The sequence below is a fragment of the Haplochromis burtoni genome, unplaced genomic scaffold, assembly GCF_018398535.1.
Source record: "Haplochromis burtoni strain Fernald_Lab_line unplaced genomic scaffold, NCSU_Asbu1 Contig_121, whole genome shotgun sequence".
In the NCBI taxonomy this organism is placed as follows: Eukaryota; Metazoa; Chordata; class Actinopteri; order Cichliformes; family Cichlidae; genus Haplochromis; species Haplochromis burtoni.
The window spans coordinates 1113828-1132168 of NW_024582482.1; the positions used below are offsets into that span (position 1 = coordinate 1113828).

An 18341-nucleotide genomic window follows, 5' to 3' on the forward strand; every position below is an offset into this window, starting at 1 on the left:
CACATAAAATCGTTTCGAGGTCAGTAAACACAACCAGAATTCATACATAAGGCACACGGGATTATAAGGGGCACTGTCGATTTTCAGAAAAATCAAAGGATTGATTTTAAGTGTGCCGTATTTTCCAAACAACACGGTAATAACGACGGCCCGCTAGCATGCGCTACCAAAAATAGTGCTTTGTTGTGTATCTGACGGACGAAAGCTAAACCAGTTCCACACCACTGAAGTTGCAGCATTTTTACAAACCAGTTCTGGTTCATCCGTTTCATTCAACGATCCACTTTCGCCCTTCTCATTCTGCGTCGCAGCCATGTGCGTATGTAAACAAAGGCACTGCGCATGCGCGTTTTGCCCATATTCTATCGCGATATTTCATTTTTCATTTTCTTATCGTTGCCCAACATTACACCGGTATTACCGTGAACGGCATGATATAGCCCAGCCCTACTCCTGGGTAAGGTGTTCTGGGCACGTCCTACCTCTCAGCAGGGCACCTTACCCAGGACATGCTGGAGAGATTATATCAATCAGCTGGGCTGCAAATGCATTGATGTTCCTCCAGATAAGCTGGAGGGCGTGGCCTGGGAGAGGGAAGTCTGGGCTTCTCCACTTAGGCTGCCACCCCCGTGATCCGGCCCTGGATGAAGGAAAGTCAATGGAGGAAGATTTTCTCTGATAATAGTGTATACATTTCACTGTACTGGATTATTTTACATGACTTTCTATGTCATAAAAGTCTACAGATCAGTATTTGAGACAGATATAAGATGATTTCACTGTCACAGGTTTAGCAGCTGCTCTGAGCCCGTGGCTAAGGAACTCAGTAACTTTATTTCTCATTCATGGAGAAGATAGCATTTTCAACAGGAAACTAAATGAGCAAATAATTTGCAATGGCCTTCAACCAGTTTGGCACTTGGAGGCTGCCTGGTAGTCACCTTGCATTTATTGCTCCTGATTTTTTTTAAAAAGTTTAATAAGAAAGAAGCATCACAAAAAAACTGAGTTAATTGAGACTGTGTGTAAAATAAAATTCCACATCCCTAAAAGGATTTGTTAATTGGGCCTGTAGAGAGAAAGCAAAAGAGTAAATTCAGAAGGAATTGCTGAGAATTAGCTGGAGGTAGTTTGTGATTTCTTTCCATGTTTAAACCACCAAAGCAATCAGAGTCACATTCAGTAATCCTGCATTTCTATAACTCCAAACTTTATAAAGAATGATCCGAACTGGTGCAGCAGAGGCTGACGTATCTTGACTTTTACGTCTGGATCCTACAATTCCCATAATGCAGCTCCCTGCTATAATTTTGTTAGACCTGATGAATGACCACAGCTCCCGCTCTCATACACACACGGTTTTATTGCAGGCCCAACTGAGATTTCAGACATGCCCTGAAGTCATAGAAAGATATTACAGAACCCTTTTCAGAGTCTGAGAGTCAAACAAGAAAAGTGCTCATTGTGTAAAATCATTTTTAGACAAGAAATACCCAACATTTACTACCTCGTCTATCTATCAATGTATATAGTGATGGATGGGCATGGCTGCACGCACGTTGCTTAGGGATTCTGTTGCCTGTGCACTGAATGACTGGCATTAATTTATTCATAACATGATTAAAAAGTAAAAAAGACACGAGGAATCCACAGAAATGTGGTCAGATTATAGCTCTCATTATATCATTAGATCACCTGAGATCTGTTCAGGGTTTGGGATGGATTATTGCTCATTTTAATGTAATTTTCATGTTTGGGACATCCAAATGGGGAATTCTGGATTGATTGTAATTTCAAAATGCACGAGGTTAATGTGCTTTCTTTTTTTAGCACGTATGCCACCATTTATACTACAAGAAACAAAGAGCTCATGACCTGGTGGATGTTTAAAACTGCTCTGCTCCACTCCCACACATTTCAGACCATGTTGAAACTGTTACAGATTCCAAAACAGTCAGTCTGCTGTCCTTCTTGTTCCAGTTTTGCAAGTTGTTGTACAGGATGCCAGTGTGGACCTTTTCTGGTCTTCCTTTACTATTTGCTTTGAATTGGCTGCCGTGCATTCAAACATCCTTTGTGTTTGTACACACGAGCAAATGTGTGTTTTGTTAGAAAATGGTTTCCATAGAATTTGCACAGACATTTTAGCTTTACAGTAAATAAAAGCTCAGGGATGCTTTTTCTTTTGCAGTTTTAAGTGGGTCAGGGCTGGGTTTTTTCAAAGCATCTTTATATGCCTATGAACAAAAATAATATCCATGTCAGAGGCTGAGAAGTGGTTTCAAAGGGAGCAAATGGGTTTAAATGCAAGTGTTTTCATGCTTTTGACTCACAAGGAAGAGCGTGTGTGCTCGACTGTGCAATTGCATTCGGTATGCGTGGGTTTGTGCGCGTACCTGCATTCGTGCACTCTCCACAAGTCAACGCAGGTAAAAGGGGGGCTACATTGGTTCCTTTTGCAGGAGTCAGATGAGCACCCAACAGACAGGCCTTGTACGCTGACCTGGGAAACCCCATCTCGTGGCTGGCTGTCCAGCGGCATGTAGCGACCATTGAGGCGTAGATCCCTCATGCAGCCTGCAGAGAGAAGAATGGGTTCAGCGGAACAACAAACAGACTTTTTATTTGCATTTATGTACACGGACACAAAATGAGAGCAGAGCTCTGCTCATGTACCTGGTAACAAATAAACTGCTGGCTCCAGTTCTACCACTTGAGGCATAAATCCACCCACTCACATTTTGACATCTCCAAGATTTAGCAAAATTCCTCTTTTGCTGCAACAATGTCTAGTGAGCTTTTGAGTGTCAGGTATTTAGAGCAGAATCTAATAATCCGTCATTCATAATGTTGTGGATAACAGGAAAATATTTGTGTTGGATACTTTATTATGTTCTCCGCGATGCGCTGACAACTTAGATGTGTCACTCGGGCAAACACCTGCTAAACTGTGCTAAAGGGAGTAAATACGTTTGAAAGGCTCATTTTTATTTTACTCCTACTTCTGGTTTATTACAGTTTGTTTTTTTTGGATTTTGGCAACTGTTTCTAATTCCCCACTCCTTTTTTTTCCTATATCAGAATTAAAGCAAACACCCTTCACAATGAGGCTCCCAGACCGACTGTAAAACATATTTACCAAGCAAAGAAGCAAATAAAAGAACGTGTAGGTAAGAACTCAATAGGATTTATATCAATTAATACTACAAGAAACAACCAGCTATAAGTCACAAAGTAAAACCAAAGTGGTTATTGTATTATTGTTGTTACTCTACTGTTGTTTTTATATTACCTCAAGTCTCATCTGCTTGAATAAAGAAAGAGCTCCCCATTAAGGAAAAGCTGTTGATTTACAGCTCAATCCATGTTTCTACCTTCACAAACGGACATGAACTGAAGTGACTGAAATGAGTTTTCTCCTAAAGGTTTGTCCTCAGAGACAAGACGAGGAGCTCAGGTATTCTTCAGGGGCTCAGAGTATAACCGCTCAAGAATACCTGAAGCAGCTTCAGCACTTGACTAGGAAGCCTCTTGCCCAGCTTTTTGGTGAATTGTTTCGGGCATGTTCGACTGTGTGGAGTCCCTGTTGCAGACCTGGGACATTCAGGTGAGAACACACCATGTACCCAAGAGCTGGTACAGGGTACAGTGGATGGATGGGTGGACCAGGAAGTATTATGGTAAGTCTTTAGGAACTGTATCATGCAATAAGATGATCTTTTCAAACTGTTAAATCCACACATCTGAATGATTCTCAGTTATCACAGCCAGTACTGATGGCCTGCCGTAACACACTGACATTAAACCTTTAAAACAAGGAGCAAAGGTGATTTGTTTCTTTAACCTCCTAGGACCTGCGTCCACATATGTGGACATCACATTTTGGGTTATTTAGACCAAAATACTCAATTTTGCTCTACAAGGGCCTGATATCCACTTACGAGGACATTATGCTGCTACTGTTCTATCGAAATTTTAAACAAATATCCTCATATGTGGCTCTCGTTTTTCTTAGAAACAAAACTAAGGTAAAAAAAAATTCTGGTAATTCTTTGTTTTTGCATTCATCAGGTCCCAATATGCCCAAATATCAAAGAGAAATTAAAAATGCTGCCGTGGAAGAGTTCAGGTCTTAGGAGGTTAAATTTAGGGCAATTGAGTTTCTTTGTAATGAAAATGGGAAAATAAATCATAAGTAGTTTATTTCTGAACTTGCACTTAATTTTCTATATAATATTTTCTAAATATTTACGGTTCATTTAATATGAAACTTTTATTCTAAAAAACATACAAAATTCTTAAGTTTTTGTGGAAGTTACTATTTGATGAGATCAAACTGAGCTGGATGCAGTCCATGAGCTAAAGCTAGTTTGACACCAGTGGTCAAACTATCAGCTTGTTGCTGCTTTATGGTTTGAGTTAGCTCGAAAGTAACCCCACTGCTGAGAGACTGTATCACACAGCAAGTTTTGAATCCACAATCGCTGTAATTAGAACTGTGTGAGCACTGCTTGATGTTTAAAGGAGTCTTATTAAATTTCTACAGGGAAGCACAAGAGATGGAGAAACCCAGGAGGGAACAACGGAGAGAGAAACATGAAGAACTCAAACAAATTAAAATTACTTAAGATTTAAAGACAATGGTACAGAGGAAAGAAAACTGGAGGTCTAATTGAGCCTATATATTATTTAGGATACCCCAAATTGAGAGTAAGCAAATCTCTATTAGCCGTTTTTTGTTCTGTTTTATTCAGTTATTGGGCAGCGAACATGTCAAGTTAGTGTAGGAGCAGTTTAAAATTGACTGCTTGAAAAAGTTCAATAAAATGGCAATGCTCTTATTTAACAGCAACATCCGATTTGGGCATTCTACATTATCTTATTACATCTACTCCTGTTTGTCTAAGTGACAACATATATTTATGGTATTTGTGTTTTCATCCCTTAATTGCTAAGCTGGCATATTCAGCTATCAATTCATCTCCCCTGTCGTTTTTTGAAGAGAGACATCCCCCAAAAGCAAACACAGTCGTGCACAGATATTCACTTGGCCTGCCATCATCTATCAAGTGTACCTCTTCTGAAGGGAAGTGCTTTTAAAATCCGTTTAATAAACTCATGCATTGTCTTTTATTGCCCGAAGCAAAGCTGTCTACATCTCTCACTGTCTAATATCTGGGAGTTCTCTGCCTCTCTTTCACTTTGTGTCTGTGGCTCTTGGTTCTGACCTCTTCCTCTCTCATATAGCATCTTTCCTTTTTCCATCCATACCCACGCTTATTTTCTCTCTCTCGATATTTCAACTGAATCTGCCAACATTTGTGTTCGTACAGTACGGTATGTGCATGAGTCAGTCTGTTGTCTCTCGTAGGTCCCAGTTAACAATGCAAACCTTAGTGTCTAATTCTACTTTGTTCACATTATTCCTTTGTGCCAACATCAGGTTCCAGTATGAACGGGTTACGGTCCTCAACTGATCCAAATAGGAACAATGGACGATGTTGTTGTGCTGAAGTAATCATGGAGACCGCTGGAGTCAGCGTCTACAGTTGTATTTCTTACAGCTTCAAGCTAACATGCAGCAGAGTAAATCGGACTCCACTTTTCAAGAAGAAATGCCTGCTGCTGCTTCTGCAGGGAGATAGACGAGGATGCGATGTCAAAGCCGGGAATGATTAGATGATGACTTGTGACCTCACTGAGACAGATTTCATATAAAATTTCAGCATGTGAAGAACCACTTTTAACTACATCTGCCAGCACGTCTCTGCAAAGTCATGGCCAGACACTGAATTCAGACAAATGGCACAAAAAACTCAGATCTGTTTGTTCAGAATGAGGCCACGTTAAAAAATAAATAAATGCACCCTTTTGTGTGGGAATTCATAACACTGAAGGTGAGCTGATATTGTTCCATGTAAAATAAACAAACAGCACAAAGCAGTTTCAGCTTATTCAAACTGTTAGCATGTTCGTATGGCACAAATGAGGTTAAAATTAAAAGAGCGCCTGGACGGCTGAGCCTGGAAACAGGAACTTTGAGAAAAATGGAACAAAAGTGTAACAAATATAACAAAAAAAGTGTGTGTACTGTTTAGTGCTAATGAAGCCGTCCCACATGTGATGCTCACCCATCCCATGGGCACTTTATTCCACCTGTATTTTGAACTCAACACTGAAAGCATCCATCACTTCCATATACAATTTCAGATTAAGATTTTCATAGTATATATTTTTTGAATAGTAATTTTTTTAACTTTACTTTTTGAATGCAGCACTGAACTGTGTTCACTTGCAATGGCTTTCCATACACGTCCCTGAGGCCATTCAGTGTTTTCCACGATAGAACCATCCCTGCTTTTACTGAAACGCAGCATGAAGGGCTAAGGTGCCTCGAGGCGACTGTTGTTGTCATTAAGTGCTGTATAAATAAAAGTGAACTGAACTGAATTGAATCAAAAATGATGCCATGCAATTTGTGTCCTTGGACCATGTGCATAGAGATTTCTCAGTCTTTTAATGATATCATACGCATACCTTCAGTGGTGAAATCCTTTGGAGTTTTGCGCTGTAAAACGTTGCTGTCATGTCCTTAGCTAACTTAAAAAGCTGTTCCTGTCAGGGTCCCTGCGGCGTGGATCCCGGGTTTTGAGTTTTATCTAGTTTTGTGCTTTCGTTTATCCTATTTATGATCCTGTATTTTTTAGTGTTCACATTTAGCTTTTTGTTCTTTCTTTGTGTCTGTAATTCTCATTATTTCCTTGCTTGATGTGAGTTCTTTTGTTGAATTGCATGCCTTTAGTTAAGTGCTCCAGCTCAGAAGGTTCACTCTGAGTTTTTGGTTTTATGATGGGATTATGTGTGAGCTCCATAGCCTTCTGTTTGAAGTGCTATGTTTATCTTACTTACACTTATGAGTTTCCTGTTTTCTGTGCCTTTAGTTCCATACTTGTTTCAGTTGATGACAGCTTCTTAGTTCCTGTTCTATTTTAATAGTGTCTCGTGTGCCTGGTATTGAGTTTAACCTTCCTTGTCTATTTTACTTGATTTGTTGCAGCTGTGTTCCCTGGTGTTTTCCATCTTCTTAATTACCTGATGTGTACTTATTGTGTTTGTTGCCTCTTTCCCACATGGCAATGGCACTGTGTTTCCTTGTCCTGTTCTGTGTAGTCCTCTGGCTTAAATCCGTGTCCAGCATATATATTTTTCCCTTTATCAGCATTAAAAACAGTTTGTTGAGTTCAGCTTGTTGCTGCTTTATGGTTTAAGTAAGTTATCCTGAGTCCAGTTCTGAACCTGATATAATTTAATATATTATATATACAGACATCTGACTAGTTGTGTTTAGAAGTCTTGAAGCTTTTTGGAAAAGTGGACCTTAAATAGCTGTAAGAATAACATCAATGTAATCTGACACCCACTCGTGCACACTATAGCACATACACAGGAAGAACTACAACACACACACACACACACACACACACACACACACACACACACACACACACACACACACACACACGTAGGGACCATGGCCATCGTCCCAGCTAACAATAAAACTGCATTTGGATGAATTAACCATTAAAGTGTCATATCAATCATTCAGTAATACATAAAAATGTCACAATTCTCTCTTGAAAAGAGCACGTATGAATAGATAAAACAACCTATTTTTGGCAGCACTCCTCAGAAGAAATACTTGCTAAACTGCCTGAATGAAACACCACCCCTTTCACCTTACCCTGTGACACATCAAACACATCACATTATCTCTTTCTTCCACACACTCAGACAAATTATATACACCAGAGCCTGGATGGTGTTTAGATGGTGTCGAGCAACAACAATTCTTCTGTGTTATTTTGCCACGGTGCGATCCATCAGAGAAATTCTGGAAGATTTATATTGTTGTATGCCATAACCTTTTCCTCCATTCCCCGAAGAAGATGTTAACCCTTAATGATTCAGCCCTGCTCACATCCATCTGCCTTAGATTTGTGTAAACTCTGTGGGCAAATTTATGACTGACTTTTGTTTTCTGCAGAACATAAATATATATTGTTTTCTGTACAGAGAAACATCCCTACAAAAAAGTAGAAACAAGCAATTACTAGGTTAGTTAATAGTACTCAACAATCCAGTTTACACAGTCCAGTTAGTGTTGTGAAAAAGGACTCTGTAACGTGGGTGAATTTTACTTTCTCCTCAAACTTTTCACAATAATTATTTATTGAGAAAAAGGCACAATTAGTGGTTACATTTCTTTAAAGTTTTACATTTTTCTTTTTCTGTGTTTACCACCTTAGCAATTAAAAAATGTTTTTAATTATTTTCAGGATTTGGAATAACACTGAGCAGTTTACTGATGGGGACAAGGAATGCAGCTACGCTATAACAACAACCCACTTGGGACGGAAACAACAACACCTCAACTCAAACAAATTAGTTCTAGAAGTAAGACTCGGCAAAATGTGCAGATTAATTTCAACTACTTTAAGGATTTGCTCATTTTTGTACCACAGAGAGGTTTTAAAAACTTTTTTCTCTGCAACTTGGACTTGTATCACCAGCTTTGCTGTAGCACAATTATACTTATAGTAGTGTTATATTGTAACTATTTGGGGGATAAACATTTGCAACTTGCATTTCCTGGTGAGTGTCACTGACCAGTCTTTAGGTCTGCTCGACTGCCATCGACCTCCAGCAACCACTCACCAACTGGTTGGACAGCTTTCCCTCATTAACAGTGTTGGGACTGTGCCATTGCTGAACACATATGGATACACTGGAAGAATATCACCTATTTAATTTGTATTATGACCAAAGAAAATTTAATCACAGTCTATTTAACTGTGACAGAACCACCAACTTTGCACAAATCTGCACGACATCAATATGCTGCTCTTTCACTCAGACTATGTATGGTTTCTTTAACTCAGAGTAATAAATCACCCTGAAAGAGCAAACAATGTTTTACTGCTATTTCATTTTTAGGATGGCAGGAAAAAGCAGCAGCTTTACAGAAATGAGAAAAAAATGACATTTAAATATTTAGTCATTAGTGTGTCGCAGTTCAGAAAATCTCACTACTGCAGTTCAATTCAAGAAGAGTGAAGCCATTAATTTAGTGTTATAAAATGAAATATAGGTCCATTATTCAGTACAAACAAAACCTATCAGCTAAATATTTTCATCCATCAAATCATCAAAGCATATTTTACAGTTGTTACTCATAGAAATGAGGTCATAAAACATGACAATTTATAAATACACGGAGGGAGAGCAGAAAGTAACAGACTGTAACCGTCGGGCATCTGTCCACATCTGGAGAATCAGTCTCTGAGAGTCTGCGCTGAGTAGGTTTGTTAGAAATGCCAACGCCGACCCGAGTGATTACTGAGATATCGGTATCGATTTGCTCTAAGGGTCACTCAAAAAAGCTTCTTGTTGTCCTTGCAGAATGTTGTGCTTCGGTCTCTCCCGAGCAGACGTACCCCACAGCTCCTGAGTTTGAATCCAAAGTAACTACTATAAGCCTGGCTGGGAAGTGCTACTTAGGAGCTCATATTACAAAGATACAAAATAATTTCAGATTTTCATTTCTTAACACCTGGGGCCAGACCCATAAAATAATATAAATTCACATCTAAATCCTCTGCAGGCACAAAGGCAGAAATGTGTCCATGCACTATTTTCTATGTTATCTTCTAAAGCCGTGTCCTCTTAATGACAATCAAGTATATTTTGCTATTTATGTTGTATTTTTTCATCCATCAAAAAGACGATATAATTAATTTACTGTAGTACAATCCCTTCACTTTTGTTTTGAAGCTTCAGTTGCTGGTAACCAGCTACACTGTATGACCAAACGTTCTGAGCCACCTGCACATTACACCTACAGGCGCTGTAGACTATGCAGGCCCATACCATCAAGTTCCCAGAGCTCTTTAAAACAGCCCGTTCTTTCACAATTGTTTGTAAAGGCAGACGGTGTGGCGAGGTGATTAAGATTAGGAGGTGAAGCTCTGGTCCTTCTCATCTAGTGTTTTTACTGGTGTATGGTCGCCACATTGGTTGTATATGTCACCACAGCCTTGTCAACATTTATACACTGCTGTCTTCTTCTGAATGATACGTGTTGCTACTAAGAAAACCTGCACATCAGCACTGTTGTAGGAGTAGAAGAAGTCGATGGAGGGCACAAATAAAAGCTGATTTTTTTTTTCCCCCCAAAGATTTCTCTGGAAAATTGAATCTTTTCAAGCTCAGAGGTGGTGCAGCTAAACTGAGAAAGCATGGGTAAACTTATTTCTTCCAGTGTGCACACATGCTCTAGTTTCACAAATGTCAGTTTGTGTAGAAAAAAAATACATGCATGTTTTTATATACGTACATATTCAGCCCCTGGTGTCTGGAGACATTTTTTTTTCTGCTCATAAAAAAGTTACAAATCCAAAATCTACATGACTGACAGACACCGAGAGACAGTATTATTAGATTAATGCTGTAACCACCTACCCTGGAAGCTCTTGTTGATGCCTGAAGGGAAAGTGTTTCCCAGCATCACCACAGTGGGGTCAATGATGATTTCTCGGCTCCGGCCCTGCAGTCCTGAAACCTCACGCTGTCCTCCACCACCATCCATTCGTAGTGTCATCTCATTGTCATGGCGATCTAAGAAGACCTCGTGCCACTCACCATTGTCGAGTCGATAAGTGGGCAGTGTTAGGTTGTAGTCCCCGTCCCCAAGGTTGTAGAAAACACATAGAAGGCCCTGAAAGATCTGCAATGGGAAAACAGGACGATTAATATAAGCCTTACAAATCCAGCAGGAGACTGAAAAACTAAGGACGCCATTACTGTTTCCACAGGACGTAAGAGAGGAAGTAGCAACCATCTAACAACCAAAGCTTGGTGGAAACTGGTTCACGCAACAAGCCAGTGATCTAAAGCAACACTGTGAAGAAGAGTGGGCCAAAATTCCTTCACAACAATATGAGAGACTGACAAAGCCGCACAAAGAATAACACTTCAAATGATTGCTTTTAAAGGTGGTTCAACAAGTTGGTCAATCATGTGGTGTACGTAGATTTTCACAGGGATGCATATAACTGAAAAGTACTTGAATATTCATGAATTCAGCGTTTAAAGGTACAGTCAATCATTTTTTTGAGATTACTTATTAGAAAAAAGAATACTTCATTCATAAATCTGCACTAATTGGTGTAAAATCAGCTGATACCTTTGGTTCCTTTGCCACTTCTTTCCCTGACTCAGTTAGTGACCTAGGGGTTCTGCTGGACAGCTCTTTCAAATTTAACAAACAAGTGTCTTAAGTAATCAAATCTAGCTTCTACCAACTTCGCCTTATTGCTAAGGCTAAGCACTATGTCCCTCATAAAGATCTTGAAAAGCTCATTCATGCTTTTGTGACTTCTAGATTGGATTACTGTAACTCCCTCTACTTTGGTCTTCACTCCGCTCTCCTTCACAGACTTCAGCTTGTCCAGAATGCTGCGGCTCGCCTTCTGACTGGCACTAGAAAGCATGCCTCTATCACCCCAGTTCTTATTGAGTTGCATTGGTTACCCATAAAATATCGCATTGAATTTAAAATATTGTTGCTCACCTTTAAAATTATAAATAATTTAGCCCCTCGTTATCTTGTCGATCTTCTTAGTCTATATGTCCCTGGGCAAGCCCTCAGGTCTTCAGCCCAATTACTCCTGGCTCAGCCTAGATCTAGACTTAAATCGAGGGGTGACCGTGCTTTCGCCCTGGTTGCACCGAATCTGTGGAACAACCTTCCTATCGCTGCGTCAGACTCCGTTTTATCTTTTAAATCCCGTTTAAAAACTCATTTATTCAACATAGCTTTTCCATCTAGTTAGCGTCCCCGTTTTATATTTGGTTCAATTTCTTATCTATGTACTTTATCTTTTAGCTATATCTGTTCTTAGTAACTTTCTTCTTATATTCCCTTTTATTCTTGTATAATTAGTGCCCTTAACCTGATGACATATGTGGTACTTTGTTAATAGTCTTTTATTTATTGTCTTAAATTTCCTGTTTTTATTGTAAAGCACTGTGGTGTACCGCTGGTCTTTTAAAGGTGCTATACAAATAAACTTGTATTGTATTGTAAAATTACACTAATTCCAATAAATATACACAGGAGCAGGCTCTGGTTTGTGGAAGCCAGCATGCTGATTTGCCATCTTGAACAAAAATAACGATGAGATGAGTTCCTTTCACCAAAGAAGCAAACACGTGAAGGAAAGACACAGGGCCACCAGCATGTGGCTAAAATGTTATCCCCTTCCTGCTCAGCTCGAGCCTCATCTTCTGATCTGAACTGTTTCCACAAAAGTGTAGCTGCCAGTTGATTCGCAACCATGAGAAAGATAGAACATGTCAACATTTACCCGAGAATTCAGAACCGATCACTATTAACTGTTTCATCGATTACTGGAATTCGTCCAGGCTCTGAAGCATCACCATGTTCTTTTTATCAAATGAGGTTAGTTTTATGTCAAATGTAACTGTCAGAAAAGTTCAAATTTGTCTCATCTGTCCACAGAATCAGTCTTGGGGATTATAAAGATGATTTCTGGCAAATGAAACAAGTCCTTCTTTTCAGTCAGCAGCAGTTTTTGCCTTGGAACTCTCTGATTTTTAAGCAAACAGGATTATATTTTGTACTACATATTCATTTTGGGTTTTCTTGTTCTTCTCAAAGGTAAGTTTTTAGTGCATTAAAATCAGACTAACATGACGGATTTTTACTTTGATTGCATAGGAGTACTGTCGGAGTAGGAAATGGATAGTAGCCAGTGGTTTGTAAATAACTGGACATGAATAACTTGAGCTTCATACACAACATTATACTGCAGTATGTTTCTAACTAATTCTCATGACACTTTGTTTAAGGACACGACATATATTGAGGTGAGCTTGAAAGGAACGCAGATGTGAAGTGCAAATGTGACATGAAATGTGGATGTAAACTATAATTTCATATTTAGAATCCCTATATAAGAGCATATTGTCCTAAATGTTGCCAATAAAACAGACGATGTAGCATTTTAAGTACAATTTTGGATAAAAAACATTGTATCAACGTTTGGACTTATTTGACCTTAAAGAAGATGTCAGAGATCAAAGTAATGTAATATTTAGAATCTCCACATATCATTCCCTGCTTATATGCTGTCAATACAAACAATCACAGTAAGAAACAGAACTTTAATAAATAGATCTGTCTACCATTATTATCAATTTGGCCTTGAAGGAGAGGTCAGAGGTCATACTCTGGCCTTTTTACACTTTTTGTCAATTTTTGAGCAAAAAAATCGGTGGATATTAGCAAAAGTTTAATGGATTGTTACCATGACCACTCTGCACCTCAAAGTTTTTTGAGCGATCACGTTTACAGATAGAATGGCGCACGCACACACACGCTATCAAAAACAAAACCTGCTTGGGGGAGGTAATTAATATGAAAACACTAAGTATATCTCTCCTTACAGAGACCTGCTCTCAAGGGATTATCAGTCAACCTCCCTGCGAAACGATTCCTCTGAAAACAGTTTTCTTGCAAAGCAAAGCTGACGTTTGTCTATCTTCGAGCACCTTTCAAGTGTACTTTTCAGTACTTAGTGGGCATAAACTAAATGACATAGAGCCTCTTTGTTTTGGGGCATTGGCAGAAGTCTGAGCAGCATGGATTTCAAAATCCCAGTAAACAAATTGAAACTGAGGCCAAGAAACCAAAATTTAATGGCTTTTTTCCTCATGGGAGGTCATGAAATTCAGCCTGGTTTTTGTGTACTCTTGCAGACAAAGAAACAAAGAGATCTTTCCTTGGCAGAGGAACTCTCTTAATGGCAGGATGCCATTAGAGGGAAAATATGTTGCGCTGACCTGAGTTCAAATTTCAGGTTTTAAAGCTAATGGATCAAAAGAAAGAAAAGATTCCACAAGGATGTTAAAAGATTGGATCAATAGGACAATTTGGCCAGTAGGCCAATAAGCCAGATCGATTCCATGGGGGTTAGACGTGGGGAAAATAAATAATTCCCAAAACAGAAATTTCCCAACACAGTTTAATGACTGTATGACCAGAACGTGCATTCAGGTAAACCATTCTCATATCAAGCAATCGGATTCTACCACAAGAACGCCTACGGCCAGTTTTACTCCCTAAGCAGTGACAACATGTGTCTTACCATTTAATTACAAACACCCTGGGAAAAAGGTAATTGTCATTTCTGCTTTTGCTCTGGGCCTAGAATAAATATTAAATGAGAGAACATTGAAAGCTGGCATTTAAACTTGCAATTTGTTGATTTGTAGCACTGACACACACACACACACGCACGCACACGCACACACACACACACACACACTCACACACACACACACACACACACACACACACACACACACACACAGGCGTGATTGTCCAGTACAATCTTGTGAGGAATGGGAGAGACAAAAGGAGAAAGCGACTTCATGGATGAGAGGAGAATAAGGGAGAACACCAGCACTTTCCCCCGTGTTTACACAACAAGCTGTTCTCTTCAAGGCTCAGATCTCGAGATGAAGATTTTGGCTCGGCTGTGATGCTCACCACATGTCTATCACAGAGCAATATTCATTTGAACAAAAAAAAAAAAATCAGTCCAGGAAGCTGTGTGTCTGCATGTGTGTGTGTATGAAACTCAGCTAGAAGGAGAAGAAAACCAGGATAGAACATGTCCATATGCAGTGTTAAGAGGGATTGGGCGGTGGGTGGGTTGTCCTCATTTCAATTTCAAACTGTTTCCTCCAAGTGTCCCACTGAGCATAATTTTCTCTCCTCCATCTTTGTCTGCCACTGCTGCCACATAAACAGAGGACTGAGATGAAAAGGGCAGAGGAACTGAGACAAAGAAAGTGAGATGTGAAGGAGAAGTGGGTGGCTACCATTAACTCTCTCACTCATTCTCGACAAATAAAGATTTAACAAGTGTTTTTGGGGAGGAAAACTTTGTCAAAAAGAAAACAGCCATCGCTTGCCAGCTCCCTCTGTAGCTGTCTACTGATCTCGCAGTCTTCTTTCTTTTTCCTCCTTTTCCCTTTGTCACGTCAGTCCTTCCTCCTCTGCCCATCTTTGGATTTTCCATCAATCCCACGGTCGTTTCTTCAGTTGGATAAAGTGTTGGATGGCTCCAAGGTTGTTTAGTTGGAGGACCGTGGCTCATTTCAAGGCTCTGTGATGAAGTATTAATTATATTCAGAATCCACTGGGGCAGAGCTTTCTAACCAGACACACTCACTGCCACCTGATTTTACCCCCAATTAAAGCTGAACGGAGTGGTGCAATTTGGCTCCTGCTCCGCTCCCTGGGTGGTATGTGACTGAGTGCATTTGATAGTGTGTCTTTGTGTTTTTGCACTAGGTGTGTGTGAAGGTGTGCAACTCCATTTTTCAGTAAACAGTCCCACTGCAGGGACCCTTCCATTCCCCACAGATGCTTCCTGCGACAGACTGCTCTCAGCGCCGCAGCCTTTAGTATTGCAGACATGTGCAGATGATGCATTAATCTCCCCAGTTCTCATGATTAAATAATGGTGTGTGAAGGTAGATTGTGTGCATATATGACTAGTGAAGGCATTTTTTCTTCAACTTTATTTATACTGGGGAATAGAAGGAAATTTGATGCTCAATACCAGCTTCCACTTTGCATTCGTACAATTGTTATTGCCCTTCTGCACCCATATCTGCTTGTCTGCAGAGACCTAATCTGCAGTCAGATGCTTTCGGGACTACACATCAACTTTGCCATTAAAAATAAAAACTGTTGGGCAAATGGCATCGTTTTGCATTTTTACCAGCTTAAAGGCAGATCACTTTAATTTATGTTTAATACTCTCCACGAACACCACAAGCTCCAGTTTGGTGTCAATTTTAGGAAAAAATCTACATGATCTTCACTAAACGAGGTCATTTTAAACAGAAGTGCATATTCTATTCTTTATAACGTGATCAATCACAAATTCTTCATATGTGAAAGAGACTGGCTGTGCAACTGATGAGTTTAGTTCAGGATGTCATTCTGTCTGTCATCCTGCGGTCAAGGTAATCTGCTTGTAAAAATAAATGAGCCAAACAGCGTGAACTTAATGAAGCATTAAAACTGCAAAGCATCTTCTTGCCCAGCAAGATTTTAATGTCTTATTTAATCAGTCATCAAGCAGTAAGGAATAGCCTGTCATTTAGAAATAAACTGCAAGTTGATGCAAATTTGATACTATGCTGCATGGACTGTGGAGAAAAAGCAGCTTTTGGTTTTTACAGCAAGGACATGACCTTTGATTGTCATTTATGAGCTCCTTCTTTCCTTAATCTGAAAGGAACTGCTAGGGATGTCATACAAACATCAATGATCTCATGCTGGTTCTGTCTTCCCATGTCGTAATACCTGCCCTTTACCCCCTTTCGGTTCTGCTACCACCCCACTTGAGAGCTCAATATGTTAATAATAGACCCGTCAATGAGACCGGCTGATCCTATAAAGTTTCGTGCAGCAACTCAGTGCGTGAATATAAACAGAGACAAAGCAGGATGATTGGATGACAGAGTGACTGCTCGAGTGGTGCAGCTTTCTGCAGCCACACTACTGACATGGTAACCGAGCTTTGTGGTAAAATACAAAGTCTGATGAATATCTATGAAAACTTTTTTATTAAGAGCAACTATATGTGTAATTATATGATGAATAGCAGTGGCTGAGCCACTTATTGTGATGGTACGCTAATCAGTCATGTTGAGCTGCTAATGCCTGGTTCAAACATCTTATGGAGCACTTATACTAAGCCAGAGTGCATTTGAAATCCAATGTCCAGATTGCTGTGCGACGTGGGTGGGCCCACCTGAAAAAGCAGGCGTGCATGGTTCACTGGACAACGCTTATAGTGTGATTGCAACTCGAGCTCCACCACGGCCCTCCAATACTTTCTCAATAACAATTACTTATGTTAAAAAATAAATTGCGAGAGGCTAAGGTGTCAGCACTTTTCCCCAAGCTGTTACTCAGGAAGCACATACACATTTTTTTCCTCATTCCTGGGTAATAAAAGTTTTTGCCTTATTGCCTCAAAGGTCTTTTTAAAGTTTGTTTTTATAACCTGTGATTAATTTGTAATCACGTTTGCAAATGTCATCGTGCTGGTCACAAAAGCAAAGTTTGAAAAGAATAATAAATATTTCATCTACCTTTGAGACATTAGTAGTCAGGAAAGAAAATGTGCAGGATAAAATCTGCACTATACTACAGAATCCAATAATAACATCTTTAATTATGTCCATGGTTAGGTATAATTAAATTTAAGCATATCTAACAAAGCTGGCAAAAAGTGAAAATTAAAGCGGTGAAAGGGTAAAATCTACATCAGTCTTTTAGTTTTAAATTGCAAAAAAGAGCTAAAAATAAATAAGTTCAAAGTTTTCAGACTATTTCCTTACCGTAGTAATTGTGATATAAACCCACTTTGTGATATACAGCAATAGATTGCTATGCGTAATGTAGTACGACCGAGTGAAATTCAGCTCCCGTCTACTTCATTTTATCTCAGTAGTCAATAGAAGATTAGTGCCATAGAATCGGTGTGTTCGTGTGCATTCACTCACTGTGACAGAAAGCAAAGATCCCAGTGAGCCAAAATATGGGTCATTCTCACTGCGAGGTAATGAGACTGAAGAGAGGAGCAACGCTCCCTTTACGATGAATATTAATTCTGAAGACACAAACACAAACACTGAGCGCAGGAATTTCCTGGTTGGTTAAGTCGAGGCCGATGGTCCAAAAATCATGCTGGAGCTCGTGAGCTAATTCAAAAATAATTACTTAGTGTAATGGTTTGTACTTTTCTTTTTATATGAAAGATTCGAAATGACTAAATTTGCCACGGAATAATTTAATATAATGTTTTTATATAAAACCCACAAGATAATTCTTGTGGGTTTTTGTTTAATTGCAGTATAAATTAGTACTTAAGTAACAGTGTGGTCATAATCAATATCAGCAAATAAGCTAATATCTTGACTACGTCTATGTGAAATATCTGCATGTATCAAAGTTAGTTCCAATTCTTAAAATTCTTGGGCTGCAAACTATTATACCTACTATTTGTATATTTAAACAACATACATCTATATATTTGATATAAAGCTGTCTCTGTGACCATGGTCAGCGCTGACTGAAGCTTCTACAGGGAGTGCAGAATTATTAGGCAAATGAGTATTTTGTCCACATCATCCTCTTCATGCATGTTGTCTTACTCCAAGCTGTATAGGCT

The 18341-nt window shown here is 39.3% G+C and overlaps 1 protein-coding gene across 1 annotated transcript in view; it reads right to left on the bottom strand.

Moving 5' to 3' along the window:
- The window catches only part of si:ch211-186j3.6 (neural-cadherin), a 313671-nt gene that overhangs the window by 38448 nt on the left and 256882 nt on the right, over window positions 1–18341 (bottom strand). The window contains exons 33-34 of the mRNA XM_005929219.3: window positions 10519–10783; window positions 2397–2577 (exon numbers count right to left, since the gene is read on the bottom strand). Of these exons, the coding sequence (XP_005929281.1) occupies window positions 2397–2577; window positions 10519–10783 (446 nt within the window). The remainder of the gene's footprint in view (window positions 1–2396; window positions 2578–10518; window positions 10784–18341) is intronic.